Source organism: Empidonax traillii, unplaced genomic scaffold (genome assembly GCF_003031625.1).
Source record: "Empidonax traillii isolate 1590-97213 ecotype Southwest subspecies unplaced genomic scaffold, ASM303162v1 scaffold7:size3022706, whole genome shotgun sequence".
Lineage (NCBI taxonomy): Eukaryota > Metazoa > Chordata > Aves > Passeriformes > Tyrannidae > Empidonax > Empidonax traillii.
Genome location: NW_020955200.1, coordinates 2256508 through 2272236, shown reverse-complemented (window position 1 = coordinate 2272236; position 15729 = coordinate 2256508). Strand labels below are relative to the sequence as shown.

Below are 15729 nucleotides of genomic sequence, written 5' to 3'. Positions count from 1 at the left end.
AAAAAAAAAAAAAAAAAAAAAAAAAAAAAAAAAAAAAAAAAAAAAAAAAAAAAAAAAAAAAAAAAAAAAAAAAAAAAAAAAAAAAAAAAAAAAAAAAAAAAAAAAAAAAAAAAAAAAAAAAAAAAAAAAAAAGGCTGATTAATATGTAATTTAGTGCCTTATAAGAAACAGAAAAAAATACCCAGATCTGTGAAAATGAGATGTACTTTTTTTGTGTTTGGACAACCAGTTTGACAGTCTTTCCTGATAATAATGCATTGTCCTATACCAAACAGGATTATCTGCAATTTTAGAATGAACAATATTACAGTGAAGTGTATTAAGGCTACTCTCTTTCCTGTTAATAAAATGCAAAGCACACAATTTTTAAGTTTGTATATTTTTAGCATACTTGCTTAGTGAAAACAATAGTGTTGTTGGACATAGCTCAACAAGATGAGTGCTATCATAGTTTTGCCCAGACTTGGGCAATTTTGTGTGAAATTCCACAAAAAAACATGAAGGGAAAATTTTTTCCCTGTTGATTTATTGGACTGTCCATTTTAGTGCTTGGCACAAAGTTCCCACCTTCTGGATGTGTGCTAGGAGACAGCAGTTCCAATACTCTAGTCCAGTTTTTCATCAGCACAGCTCTGTTTTGGCATTGCCTCCTTTCTGACAATCTCAACTTCAAGCAAGAAACTCTTTTTATAATTATGTCCTTGACACTGTAAGGAATGTATTACCTTCACATTTAGCATCTCACCTCACAGCCTGACATTATCTTTCCAAATGAAGTGGCTGAAACAAAGGGCTCCCTGTGGATATATCAGGCACTGCCAGCCCCCTCTTTGCAGACTATTGTATAATGTACATGCACAAGCTAAAATAGAGCTCTTACGGAGAACTTGTGATTTTTATTTCTGAGGAGATGTGGAGATCTAGAAGGAAAAATTCTTTGGTTACCAGTTAAAGAGAAGTCCACCAGCTACCGTTTTCCCAAGGTCAGGGGTTCTGTCTTGCTGGTATCACGAGCCAACATTTTTCAAATGTCCCAGTGTAACATTAGGGCAAAACACAGTCATTTCTCAATTTCATGAATTCAAAATAGTTCTAAATGTAATGTTACTATCTAATCAGAAACAGTCAGTCAAGTGCAATTTTTCTACAGAACCTCTGCATTTATTTCTGAATTCTTAATGTTTAGAGGCAAAGAAGCATCCAGGAATTTTTGATATCAAACCATCTAAAAGTTTAATGCAATTCTGATCTGCATTTTGCCTGAGAGTTATTGAGCTGCAGATGTCTTTGGTAAAAGCAGCTAACTTTTTATTCTGAAATGAATATAAAGTTACAAATTACTTAAATGGGAGCATCATAGAAAGCTGAGAATATGGTAATTCCCATTTACCCTTTTTTTGAAATTCTAAGGTACTCAAGCAGGCATGACCTTTTTTTTTTCACCACATCTCTTGAATTCCTTTCATGTTGTGGATACCATCATTACTCAGAAATTAATCATCGTAAATCTGGGAAAGTTCATAGCATTAGGATTCAGACAACTGTAGTCTAGAGGGTTATCCTGAAAGCAAGAAGTGCTTTGAAGAAATATTAACAAAGTATTAATAACTGATTTTAAAATATTACATCTAATTCCAGAAATTAACTGTTTAATTTGCCCTCCAAATTAAAAAAATATACATTTTTCCAGACCAGAATTATTTATGGAGAACAATGAAAACTAAAAAGAAAAAAAATCTATTTGCTGAAACTCAGGGAGAATTTCCTGAAGGAAAATGGGATATAGAAATCAATTTTCTGTCTAAATCTTTTCTGTTTCACAACAAAATCTAACAGAATGAGAGAAAGAGTTACACTTAGTCTGAAACTTAATTTTATATGATGAATCAAGGTTCACATGAGCTTTTTATCTCAAAGCTATGAAGTTTCATTGAAGACTGAATTTGGAGAAAAGTAGTTTTATTTTGCTTGTCTTGATGCCATCTGATTAACCAGAGTGAAACACAACTGAAACACATGCAGAGAACTTTTGCATGGCATGTAACAATATATTAAAAAAAAAAAAAAAAAAGGAAAATCAAAGGTTGCAAGCGGAATATTAGGCATGCTTTCAAATGACCAACTCACTGGCCCAAAAATAGTTCCACGGTTTAGACTAAACATCGTTTATACTATTAGAATTATTTAGCTGATCAATATCTAGTAGAATATACTGAGAATGAACAGACTTCCAGTAGAACCTGCTTTAGGAAGAGTTTGAGATACATAAGGCAACAGCAACTGTAAAGATTATTGAGCATCATTTCAAACTCAGAAAGTTTTTCCCTTTTAGTCTTACAAGAAGGCTGTAAAGACTTCACTCCTCTGATAACCAGAAATCTTCTGAACTCCATCTAAAATTATTAATGTTCAATGTGCTGTACATCATAGGCATATTCAGACATAATGTCTTTCACCCTTCAAGTTTCTAAGGAAGATGAGCCAAATTTATTGAATCTTGTAAGATGAAGTCTTGGTTCCCCATATACTCCTTTTGGCTTTTTTCTCCATTTATTCCACTTTGTTCTTTCTGAACATGCACGAGCATGGGTACATACAGTATTTTGCGTGAAATTTAATGAGTGGCTTACACAATGTCACTGGAGTGCCCTTATTTCCAGCTGAAAAGGTTTTTCTGTGCTTATTCCAGGATCAAATCCCTCTTCATAGTCTTGCTACACCAAAGATAGTTTTCTTGTGATCAGCTGAATCACGTATTTCTCTTTTCTACTGTTTCCTCCTAATGAGTTCCCAGTTTACGGCAGAATTTATTAAACACCGAGTAAATTACTTTGCACCTTGTACTGTGAACTTACTCAATTTTTATTAACCTTCAATATCATTCAGACCCAATTTGATTGTTACTGAGAATAATTCTTAACATTATCTTATTGGCAGATGTCTAGATTAGGCAGAGCAGCAATTCAAGAAAGTCTTTAGTATTACTAGGAAAAAAAATAACCCTTGAGCTCTGTGTAAAGCGTTTGGTTAATCACGTTGTTATGTTCTACCCTTCTTAATCTCTTTCATTAGACTACATTTTATAATTCTCCTTGTAGTTTTCTTAATATAAACACCACACAGTTACTTAAGTTATATAATAAAAAACCACAAACTAACAGTAGATAGAGGCATAACTAAGTATGCTGACAGTCACTCCAGGAGACAAAATGTTTGTTTGCAAAGTGGTTCAGGAGGTGTATAGAATATTCTGCTGTTGCATATAAGAACTAAGGTTTTTTCTTTCTTTCTTCAAAAACAGTTCATTTTTGACAGTAATTCAAATTCTTAAAATCATTTGATCTGTCAGTGTTTCTAGAGGGTGCAGTCAGATTTATTGTTCCAGCTTCACAGGCTTATCTTTGCTTCTGGGAATTGAACTCTCTCTAAATGAGAACTTGGGCAGACGCATTAACACCAGTTACCTGGCCTCATGCAACTTTTCCCAAACCAACCAGTAATGGTCCAGGACATTCTTTTCATTTTTTTTTCAGTGAAATGTCAAAATTTTGTGCAAAATGTGTATTGTTTTTCTTAGGGAAGGGTAGTTTAATAGGAAAAAATCTCTTTCTATTGGAAAAAAAATGCTAATAGAAAATGTTCAACTACCTCTATCACCTGAGTACTTTTAAATGTCCCCAGTCTCAACTGGGTAAGAAGTAAATACCATAAAAGGTTTTTCAGGTATGTTAACACCAGTCTGGTGTCAGATTGCCTTTCAACAAATCCATACAACCTTCCTGGCAACTGCAACTTTTGCAAGGAACTCACATATAATTACACCACAAGTGCTTGAAATAAAGATGTCTTTCCTTTGGTTCAGCAGTAGCTCATCTCTCTATGGAGCAATGTCCCCAGTGTGGGGTCTGCAAATCAAGGAATGTGCTGCAAAATTTGAGAGAATTCAGAGAAAAACTGTGAGACCTACTAGAATTGAAAACCAAGTATAACACTGGCTCTTAACAGAATGTGTTTAGTCTAGCAAAGAGAAGGTTAAAGGGCTATCCATCCACAACCTCAAAGTGGATCAATTATGACACGAAAAATATCATAGAGCTGATTTTAAAACAGCAAGCAAAGCTATTGGAAGACCCAGTGATGGAAAACTGATACCAGGCAAAACCTAGACTACAAACATGGTATAATCCTGATTATAATCATGTTAGGAAGAAATGCAGTAGCTTCTCTATGTTTCCAAACCAAGATTTCATCTTTAAAAGAAAACAGAAATGTTCTATTTAAATACAACTCTTGTATTTGAAACAGAAGATAATTCTAGAAAATACTGGTCTATGCAGTGAAAGTGACAAGATGACTACACTGATCCCATGTGTCCTTAAAATCCCTGATTTTCTGAATGCCATTTTCTCTAGCACAACCCTGTACCGTCACAGTGCAGTTATTCAGTCTGATATTTTTTTCTTCTGTCTTCTGTTATGTTTTTTTGTCTTGCTGGCTTTGTTTTTTTTTTTTTCTTTTTCGGGTTTGTTTTTGTGTGTATGTGTGGTTTTTTGTTGGTTGCTTGGTTGTTTTGTTTTGTTTTGTTTTGTTTCTTTCTTTCTTTTACTCCAGGAATTGGTCAAGGGGTGCCAGTGGTGGCCCTTATTGTGGAAGGAGGTCCCAACGTTATCTCCATTGTTCTGGAGTACCTGCGAGACACTCCTCCTGTTCCCGTTGTGATATGCGATGGCAGTGGCCGAGCATCTGACATTCTTGCTTTTGGGCACAAATACTCTGAGGAAGGAGGGTGAGTAATTTCCTAGTGTATGTTCTTTCTCTATCCGCAGGTTCAATTTGATGGTAAGACAGAGCCCAGGAAACTATTAACAATGTAGTGAAAAGAAACAGCTATCATTGATATGGGTGAAATGTTGAAGTTGTTTAGAACAAATCAAAACAAAATAAGGACGTAAAGCACCACTAAAGAAATTCTATATAATAAAACAGGTATAGAAATTGTATCATATAGTTACTTGCCATGACATATAGCACATAGACAAGTACAGTGTATGGTGTCTTGCATTTGCTGGTCAAAGGATTCTGTCAAAGGGCATGGGGAATTACTTTCACCAGCTTAGAGATGCTGTCATTATAATACAATGTACCACTGTCTTCAGGCTTCATTTAGTCTTACATGTTCATATAAGCTAATTTGTATTTGTCTTGCCTATTGAGCATGGTTCTGAACACCTGTCTATACTCACACATGACTTCTTGTGTGCTGGTCTGTATTTTGCCCTGTCCGACCTTTCTTTGCAGACTCTCAGTTGGTTCATCATCCATCCAAAGGCAGAGGGCCATGCACTCCAGCAGTTCTTACATAAAGGGCAACTCCAAATCGTCTTCCCAACCTGTCTTTCCTAAAAGCTTGTATTCTGTAGGCACTCCTTTCTTACCTAAAGATCATGTGTTTGAACCTGCTTAAACCCTATTTTTTTGATTTTGTGATCCCTTCCCATCACATCAGTCCAGGCTTTTGGACCCTGTGCATCATGCTCCCAACAGGGCTGCTGAGGAATCTCTGTCTCTACCCCAGTATTCCTGCTTTAAATCTCCTCTTACCTGGTCAGCCATTTTAGCAAAGGTAACTTTGCCCTGCTTAGTGAGGTGGTTTTCATCTCTCATAATCAGTCACTGCTTTTCAAACAGGTCTTATGGTCACAGAACCTTGTCACTAACACCCGCTCTGCAGGCAGCTATTGACTTATCAGTGTACTCCTCCTCACACCCTTTGACCAACAAGATTGAGGAGAACACTAGTCATGCTCTTCATTACTGCTCCCAGGTTCCACTGCCACTTTACCTATTCTCCAGATTTCCCCTTACAGTATCATTGGTGACCATGAGGAGAACAGTAGGGGGTTAGACAAGCTTTTGCAGTCTCTCCAACAGGCAACAAGCCTCTCTAACTGATAGGCCAGGTCAACAGATGAGTGCTTCTGTCCCCTGCAGCTAGGAGATACCCCTATAATCAGTGAGAGATTCCTCCTGGTGGTCTTGCATGGGTTAGGTTCAGGTGGCACAGATCCTTTGTTTGAGTTCCTCTTCATATGGTTCCTCTTCAGCCTATTTTGTAGTTGTAAATTGTTAAGTGGGGCAGGAGCCCTACTTTTTGTGCCAGCAGTCACCAGGTTTCATCCTTTGCTTTATACAGAGGTTGCATTTGCCTAAATACTAAGTGTGGATACTGCCTCTATCTGTATTGCAGCTGGGGATCAGGGCTCTTCAAGCTGTTGCATTTCAGAGAAGATACTATTCCTTTTCAGCTTTACTGATGGTGGGTAGCCTTCTCACTTCCTTCCCTAACTCCTGTGCTTGGAGATACAACTCCTCCAAGACAGCAGACCTACAGGAAAGAAGGACATCTCTCCTGGCATCAAGAATAAGACTGCAGCCCAGACTTAAAGAGCCACATCTACTACTGAAAGCTCCATCTGTTTGGCATCAAAGCCTCTACTCTGACAGGGACATCTACTCCAATACCTGGAGAAAATTGCTCTCTAGCATATCACCACCATACTTGAGATTCTTTATGCTTGAATAAGTTCATCTGAGGCCCCTTTTGCATCCTCTTGCACAAGCTGCTACACAAGCTTGGCTGTACTCTTGATCTGATTCTTTGATACCATCAGAGGGTTTCCACGTGTTCTGCAATGATCATCAACTTTGTCCTCTCAAAGCTCCCAAAGGAGAACCCAGAGTCTGCAGCTCAGAAATAACAAATAAGTGAAAATTTAATAATTTCAGAACACAAAAGAGGAATCAAAACCCCCTCAGATTCTTATAACTAAGACCTGTTTCATGCTTTTGATCTAAGTAGTTGCTGTAATCTTATGGTTGAGATTCCCTGGGAAGGGACTCATTTTTTGTATGTATTAGACTATGTGAACGTATGTATTCACACATACAACAGAGTTAAGCAAATAATAAAATATAAACCTGTAAGCACTGACCTAGGCCCAATTATTATTATGTTTTTTTTAAAATAGATGTGTTCATGAACTTACTCAACCTAAAACTCCTTCTGGGAAAAAGATAGTTTTCAATAAATCATAGAATCATTGAATCAGCCAGGTTGGAAAGGGCCTCTGAGATCATCAAGTCCAACACTTGATCCACTACCACAGTGATTACTAGACCATGGCACTAAGTGCCACATACCTAGGTCTATTTTATATTCAGGTTCAGCACACTCCAGTGCTTCATGTAGGATATATTATGAGTGTGCCAGGTTTCACTGTATCTTTGAGAAGTTTTTTCACTATTTTCAGTGACCTCACTGAAAACACATTTCACAAAACCTTACTCAACTATGTTTTATCCGTTTATCTGCTACATATGTATACAGTTTGCATCTACCTTGTCTGTGTTCTGATGTCATCATGCAAAAAAATACAGCAAGACAAGAAGGAATTAATTTATTTCAATGTATAAAGCGGACTTATAAGGAATATGGAGAGAGACTTTTTACAGGGATCTGTGGTGACAGGACAAGGGGCAATGGCTTTAAACTGGAAGAAGACAGCTTTAGGAAGATACTCTTTGCTGTGAGGGTGGCGAGGCACTGAAAGAAATTGCCTAGAGAAGCTGTGGATGCCTTACCCCTGGAATTGTTCCTGACCAGGTTAGATCGGGCTTTGAGCAACCTGACCTAGTGAAATGTGTTCCTGCCCATGGCAGAGGGGTTGGAATTAGATGATCCCTATAGGTTCCTTCCAACCCAGACCCTATTCTATGATTCTATGATTTGATGGTTCTATTTTATCATCAGAAACTCCTGCCATTAAGAAAGGCGAGTGACAGTATCATCAATAGAGGCAGAACAGGCATTTCTTACCTGAGATGCTCAAGTCTTGCTTTGTGAAAGCTATTATTTTCCCTTACTATAGGTCTTCTTTCTATGGGGGTCCTGTTCCAGGTGGTTACTGCCACATTAACAAACAATAGAACTACTTGTTTTTTTCACCCTGCGCTAAATAGAACGCACAAGCCATGAAATTTGTAAAGCTAGCTAGTGGGAACTTCTGTGTGTTCACCATGCTTCAGAAAACATGCAGTGACCCAGAAGTGAAATGCCAATATAATTTATATCACACAAATATTTTATTCTTTTCTCCCCCATGTAACCTACATTTGAGTAGTGCTTAGCAATATCAGGAGAATAACAAATAATTACTCTGTTAACTGAGTTCAGCTACTAGCTTTTTCTTTTGGATGAAATCTAAGTAGGTTATACAAAACTGTGTCTATTAAACTCTAAATCAAGGTAATACATCCAAATTGCATGCAGAGTTTAATTCTGCAGTCCACTGTGCAATCAGACTATTAAGTCAAAAACCTATTTTAATTCTGGCTACTGGCCAGAATCAGGGTCTTCTCTAAGACACAGTTTATCTTCCAGCTGCTCCTATTGGGTATCTAATTGAAGTCATTCGAAACCCAGAATGGCAGAAACAAACTCACATGTATGTTGATTTATCATGCTGTTTTTGCAGTCTTAAATTCTCAGTCACTGCAACCCAACAAGGATTCATGCATTCTCTACATAAAAGGATGTGTGCATGTGTGTACTAAGCCCGACTGTGAGTTCTGTGAGTTTTAAAGTTTATTTTAAAATTTGTTTCCAGGGGGAAAGTAACTATGCCTGGAGGTGAAGGAGGACAAATACATTTCTCTACTTGAGTTTTGATCGGTGTGGTGCCAATTTGTCCTTTTAGAGAAATCCTTAAGAGTGTTGGACAATTGCATGTCTGCCCAACAAATCCTTTTGTACTGGGTTTCAAAGAATTGAGATGTGCTTGCCTTCCCTCCATAATTTATTCTTCCAAAAACATTCCACATAGCAGAAAGACTAACGATTTCTTATATCAATCAAGGTTCAGTACAACATCAATGCCTGTGCATCCTTGAAAAGATAGGAGATAAGCTTGAATTTGCCTTATTTTGAGGCCTGATCATAGGCTTTTCTTGTGACAAGGCATACACTTCTCTCCTCGAGAGCGGTCTTTGGGTACACTGTGTAACTGTGAGCAAGACATCTCTGGACTGCAGTGGAAGGAGGCTGCCTGCACAACAGAGCTGCCAGCACTGCCTTGCAGAAGGTGTTGCCTGCAACTACGTGATGTACCACCAGCACATTAGGAGGAGTGGTGAAGCACATCTTGAAGTAAAGATGTCTTTGTGGGTAAATCAGTTTTGAGGTCTCATTACCTCACCTCTCTCACTGAAGTTCCTGGGAGAGGCAAGGCTCATATGCAGTTTCCCACTGAGGTTTCAGCATTATGAATATTATGTATATAGAATTAATACTGGTGGGCTTTTTTAAGCTTATTAGAATTTTAATATCAGGGACTACATATTGCTTTGATCTGAAAGGTCTTGAACAGAGTGTTAAGAATGCACTAGGTCGCTAAATTTCACTACAAGGAAATATAATTCTCGGTAGTAAGCAGAGTAATTTCTTGGTACCTTTGCATCATTTAGGCAGCTCTCTATGGGCCAGATCTTTCAAATTGTCTCCAGCATTCGCTACAAAATCATCTCCCATGAGTCTGCAAGATTAAGTGAAATGTCTGTTATCTCCTCAAATATTAGGCATGGATTTAAAAAAAATTCTTTGTGAGGACCGCAGGCCAAAATAATGTCATCTGTGTCTTCTGCGTAAGGCAAAGCAATGGAGAAAGTTTTGCTTTACTGTTTAATCATCCAGTATATCTTGGACAGAAATAGATTGTCACTTTATTTACATTATCTATTACTTGCCTTTTCTGATTGATCCTAAACAGGGAATCATAAGATTATTGAATAGTTTTGATTGGACAGCATCTTTAGAGGTCATCTAATTCAACTCCCCTGCCATGTACAGGGACATCTTCAAGTAGATCAGGTTGTGCAGAGGCCTCTCCAACCTGACCTTGAATGTTTCCAGGCACCTACTGCATCTCTGGGCCACCTGTTCCACTGTTTTACCATTTTCATTGTAAAAATTTTCTTCCATAGAATATAAATCCTTAGATATAAATCTAATCTAAATCAACACTCTGAGTTTTAGAAACATTGTCTCTTGTTCTATCACACTGCTAAAAAGTTTGTCCCATTTTTCCTACAGGCAGCAGTACTCAAGGACTTCAATAAGGTCTCCTTGAAGTCGTCATCTTCTCTTCTACAGGCTAAACATCCCCAGCTCTCTCTGTCTTTTCTCATGGGAGAGGTGTTTCTCTGATAGGGGAGGTGTTTCTCTGATCATCTTTCTGGCACTCCTCTGGACCTGCTCAAGTAGGTTCATGTCTTTCCTGTGCTGATGATACCAGAGGTGAACACAGCACCCTAGAGCAGAGCAGAGGGACAGAATCCCTTCTCTCGATGCTGACCACTCTGTTGCAGCCCAGGACACGTTTGGCTTTGTGGGCTGCAAGTGCACATCATTGGCTCATGCCCAGCCTCTCACCCAACAACATCCTCAAGTCCTTCTCAACAGGACTGTTCTTGATGTGTTCATCCTCCGGCCTGTATTGGCTCTGGGGGTTACCCAAACCCAGGTGAAAGACTTTGCACTTGGCTTTGTCGAGTTGTTGAGTACCTCAGCCTTCTCCTGGTACATTGTTGCCAACCTTGCTTACCAGATGGGGTAAACAATTTTTTCAGCCTTCCTTTTCTGGTTGACACAGCTGTAGAAGCCATTCTTGTTATTCTTTGCATCCCTTGACAAGTTCAGCTCCATGTTGCCTTGGCTTTCCTCACCCTATCCTACACAACTGGGCTGTATCCCTGTACTCCCTACAGGTTATCTGTACCTTTTTCCACTGCCAGTGCATTCCCTTCTTTTTAGTTTAACCAGCAGGTCTCCACTCAACCGTGACGGTCTCTTCCCTTCCTTGCACAATTTCTTTCACTTGGGTATTGCTAGGTCTTATGCCCTATGGAAAATGTCCTTAGAGATCTGCCAGCTCTGGTCTGCTCCCTGAGGGCAATTTGCAAGGGCAGTACTGCTGCACTGAGAGCAGTTTCCCAGGGGTCTTACTGACTAACTCCTTGAGCAGCCACAAGGTGTTTTTTTTTCCCTAAATTTCAAGGTCCTGACTTTACTGTAAGGTCATACAGTAAACTAATATTTTCTTAAAACAAACAAATAAAACATACACCCATCCTCTTACAACAATACGAGTAAATTTTTGTCCTGAAAATAAAGGTAAATGTATATAGTTCTACTTTAGAGATTTTTGACAGTAGGTACATATATTCTATCAGCAATCCAGCTGCTCCAGGAAAGGAAAAAAAAAAAGCTGAATAGACCTGGATTGGGAGGATAATTTGCATGTCTTAGGTATTTAGGGAATGAATTAACAGTTTTGAACTATGTGAGAAAGAAAATAAAAGAACAGGTTAAACTCTTGTTTTGTTTAGTCAGGAGCAAGTTACCTGCAGTATTTTTTCCATGACAAAGTAAGTGGAATTCAGGGAATCATGCCATAAAATGCCCCAAACAGGATTTTATTAGCATTTTGCAAAATATTTTTGGAACTTAAGCCTATTAGAAAGATGATAAAAATGCTGACTCTGATGGAGGTCATAATTGTGGTGTTTGAGCCTGGTAAAGTGGGAATTTTATGCCTATGGAACCTTATGCATATGAGGGTCATAATCTGCGATAGAGGCTCCTGAATATACTGTACCCAAGTTAGTGGCCAAGATTCTCCTATATTCTAGAGTCAAAGAGCCATCTCCTTTCCCCTGAATCTAAGATTAGAAATCTGTGATTTGAAAAAGCATGTACTTAAGGTGTGTGTGTAAGAAATGCGGTTGTGTTTGCATAGTAGATAAGTCATCACCTCACCTTCAAGTCCCAATTGTTTTGCTCACAGTAGTCTCTGAAGTTACTTGTTTTACACAAATTGGATTTAGTGATTGCGTCACAGATTTAGCCTCTACTAGCATGCCACAGTTTGTATTTGTCCCAGCTGGGTTGCACAATTGAAACTTTGATTTGATACCTTCTAACATTTATAGATTCCTAAGGAATAAATGTGATACAGTCTTGATATGACTGATTTCAGTTTATAAAAAACTATGATTAACAGAATGATTGCTGTCATTGTTTATGTTTCTGATTAAAATCACTTCAAGTTTTTCATCTCAAAAAGACATTGAACAGGCTTGCTGTAGATTTGCAGACCAGTGAGATGTTAAAGAAAAACATTTAGTAAGGTTGTGTGTGTTAGCCTGAAGGAGAGCCAGTTTCTGAAATGAAATTTCAGATTTGGATTCTACACATTTTTAGAGGAAAATTAAATTACTATACAAAAGCAGGATGGTTTTCATTCTAGAATCTCTGGGAATGTTTTCTGAATTTCTCTAATCTGAAATTCTTCCAATTCTGTATACATTTTTTCATATACTTTTTATAATCTTTCATGTACTTCCATATGTAATTTCCAAAGGAAATTAGAGCTTTATTTGAATCTCTTTAGATTCTCCATTTGATGTTTTTAGGAAAAGTGTTCATTTTGAATAACCTCTTTTTTCTTTCTTCATTTGAAGGATGGAAGGTTGCATAGTTCTGAACCACTTATATTTACAGTGATAGCACCACTTTGTTTGAAAACAGCATTCTTGATTAAAGCAAATTTCCAACAGATTTTTTTTCAAGAGCCTAAACTCAGAATTTATATCATATATGACCTACTAATCTGCAACTCAAAGCATGTTAGTGCTTTTCAGGGTATCGGTCTTTCCAAGCTGATTCTCGTTAACATGGAGTGAATCTACATTTCTACCTGTACTCTGACATCTTGTTTCATGTTCCCATGTGCTTGCAACATCCTTGCTCCTATGCAGGAGGTGAGTTTATCTTTCTTATAACTCCCACACAGAAATTCCTCTGCTGTGAGCTCAATTGCTGTCCACCAAGAGGGTTGGAGGTTGTAACTCATCAAATGTTGCCTTTTTGTGAAGGAAGCAGGTCATGCTGTGGGGAAGGAGGGCTTATTTAATGTATGAGCAGTAGGTGCATTGTTGACACCTTTCCAGTATCCCAGGAAATAGCACACCCTTGATGAAACGGGGAAGAGTGCAGAGGTAAACTCATCACTCAAGAGGAGTCTGTAATATGGTAGAATACCACAGAAGTCAGGCATAGAAAGGACAGCGATCCACACATTCTGATCTAAAATCCCATGTAAACTCATTTTAATTCAAACACATTGACATATGCCTTATAGCCTTCTTTGTGAAATTGAATTACTACTCAATAGGAATATTTAGAGCCAAACTCAAATTTAGAGAGTAGAGAACATATGCACTTTATATGCCAGATCTTCTATATTCTCCCATGTACATCTATACTTCTTTCCCATTCCCATTTGTCTCTTCTAACAATGTGTTTGCTGTAGGTATAAAGACTAGATAATTAAATGATACTTGAAATTCAATTATATAATGAATATCCTGCAATGACCTTTGTGCTTGCTCACTGCAGAGAAATACAGGCAACTTTTACCAATAGTATGAAAAATACAGAGGTTTGGTCATTGTTCTCCCATAGCGGCTACCGTAAGCTAACAATGGCTTTTCGATATTGTGCTGCTCCTGGTATTTCTGTGCAGTAGTTGGAGGGCTAAATATTTGTTTATCTTCTGTCATAAATTATGAGACATGAAGATTCTTTCCACCAGATAACTTACCATGATTTATATAATAAAATATTCCAACTTAGCTAATTTGAAACACTCAGTTACAATTTTTAAGTGAGAAAATCGTAGTGTACAAGCTTTCCTTCATCAAAGGATACATGTTTTAAATTAGAGCCCAGTATTTTGTAAGACATTGAGAACTGCAGTGTTTCAACCAGAACAGTCCCAAAGACTGTTTTCAAGAGGTAGGGATCAGGTACTAATATTCCATGTAAGTTTACTATTTATTTCTGCTGTTGGGTCACTTCTTGCAAGTACTGAAATTAGCACTGAGAAGAAATTAACTGTGAGTTGAATTCTGCTAACTCACTGACAGAAAGGAGTCTTCAGTTCACCTCTACCTCAAATTCAGGCTGTCAGTCTGGTTCTTGTTTTTGGTAGGAAATCCCACAGAACTGATAGTTTGAATTACCTTCAGTCATGCAATATGTGGGAGCTGACATACAACTTTGGAGATGAGATGCCTCAGCACAGTCAACATGTTTTTCTAGAACAGTGTTTTCCAGTTTATTTCTGATGGTTTCAGCAATTCCCATCCTTCAAACCTGTCCAAAACAGCCATCAGTGATTTGTTGTTTGAGTCTTATCCCTGAATAAAAACCTTTTCTGAATTTACAGTGTTCTCTCCTGTCTAGTTTTTTACTTAATTTTTTCATTTTAAATTTCAGACTTATCAACGAGTCTTTGAGGGACCAGTTGCTGGTTACCATACAGAAGACTTTCACATACACCCGAACCCAAGCACAGCACCTCTTTATTATCCTCATGGAGTGCATGAAGAAGAAGGAGCTGGTATGTTGAGCTCAATGCATTGTTTTGACCAAGTCTTCAGGTGCCTGTTGAAGGATATCACAAATCTGAGCACTGTGATCTAGACTCTAAAATGGTATTCTATCGTGCTGAGTGTTGTTTTCTTTGTTCAATATTTTCACATTTAAAGTGATTAATACGATAGTATTATCTTTCTAGGTTCCTCTACATTTCCTTTGACAGGATAGAATCCAGCTAGTAGGGTGTGTATATTGCTTCTTTTTAATCATCCTTAGGCATATCATGACTAAAATTCTACCTCAATCAACTATGGAAAAGAGAAGGCAGCATAATTATCTACTATCACTGGGATCATATTTTAAAGGTGCTGTAGAGTTGCACAGGTTGAATCAGTAGAGCTATTACTTTATTATGGAGATATGTGACAAGAAAAGAAAACAGCTTGTCTCTGAGACTCCTGTTCTGCAGTGGTGAGGCTATCCCTTTAACACACATTTGTACTCTTTTGAACACAAGATCTTTCAACAATTTCTGGCAGACCCATGAGGATGCTTTTGCAGAAATATTTTTGAAGCAAAATCACCCTGCAAAAACTTGGAATTTAATTCTGGGGGCTTTTATTTTTCACAAACTGACTGAACAACTGTAATTTTATAACTTAATTTTTTCTAAGATTTCATTTTGGTTCACATCGCAGCTTCTGGGAATTCCAGGCTGATGAAATGCCCTAAAATGAATGCCTAAAATGAATGCCTAGAGAAACAGCATTAATTATTTAATGCCCATTTCTGTTAATGTGAAATAATAAAAATAATAATAATAACAGTAGTAACAATAATAACAATAACAAGAAGAAGTACATATAAGACCTACCTGCAAACCAATCTTCTGCATGCAAATATAAAAAACATCATATTTAATAATTTACTGATAGAAGATAGAAAAAAGGAATGAGGAAGGGAAGCAAGAAGGAGGAAAGGCACAAAGACAGGAATGTAGAAAGGAATGAAAGATAGAAAGCAGAAGCAGACATATAATTACTACCAAGACTGGAAAAATGCAATTCTGGATTGTTTCAGACATCTAAATCCAGAAATACTTGTCAGGCTTTGAACAAACCCTGTTACTGTTAAGTTAACTGTGAAGTTTTTGTCTTCAATATTCACATCAAGGTTTTTATTCCAAGAGAGGTTGTGCAATCCTTAAAAGTTTCTTCACAGATGTGCAACAT

The 15729-nt window shown here is 37.6% G+C and overlaps 1 protein-coding gene across 6 annotated transcripts in view; it reads left to right on the top strand.

The window, feature by feature from the left end:
- Positions 1-15729, top strand: part of TRPM3 (transient receptor potential cation channel subfamily M member 3) — a 411660-nt gene that overhangs the window by 309020 nt on the left and 86911 nt on the right. For all 6 annotated transcript variants that reach the window (XM_027881877.1, XM_027881862.1, XM_027881869.1 and 3 more), the window contains exons 7-8: positions 4612-4786; positions 14396-14519. In XM_027881877.1, coding sequence (XP_027737678.1) covers positions 4612-4786; positions 14396-14519 — 299 coding nt within the window. The remainder of the gene's footprint in view (positions 1-4611; positions 4787-14395; positions 14520-15729) is intronic.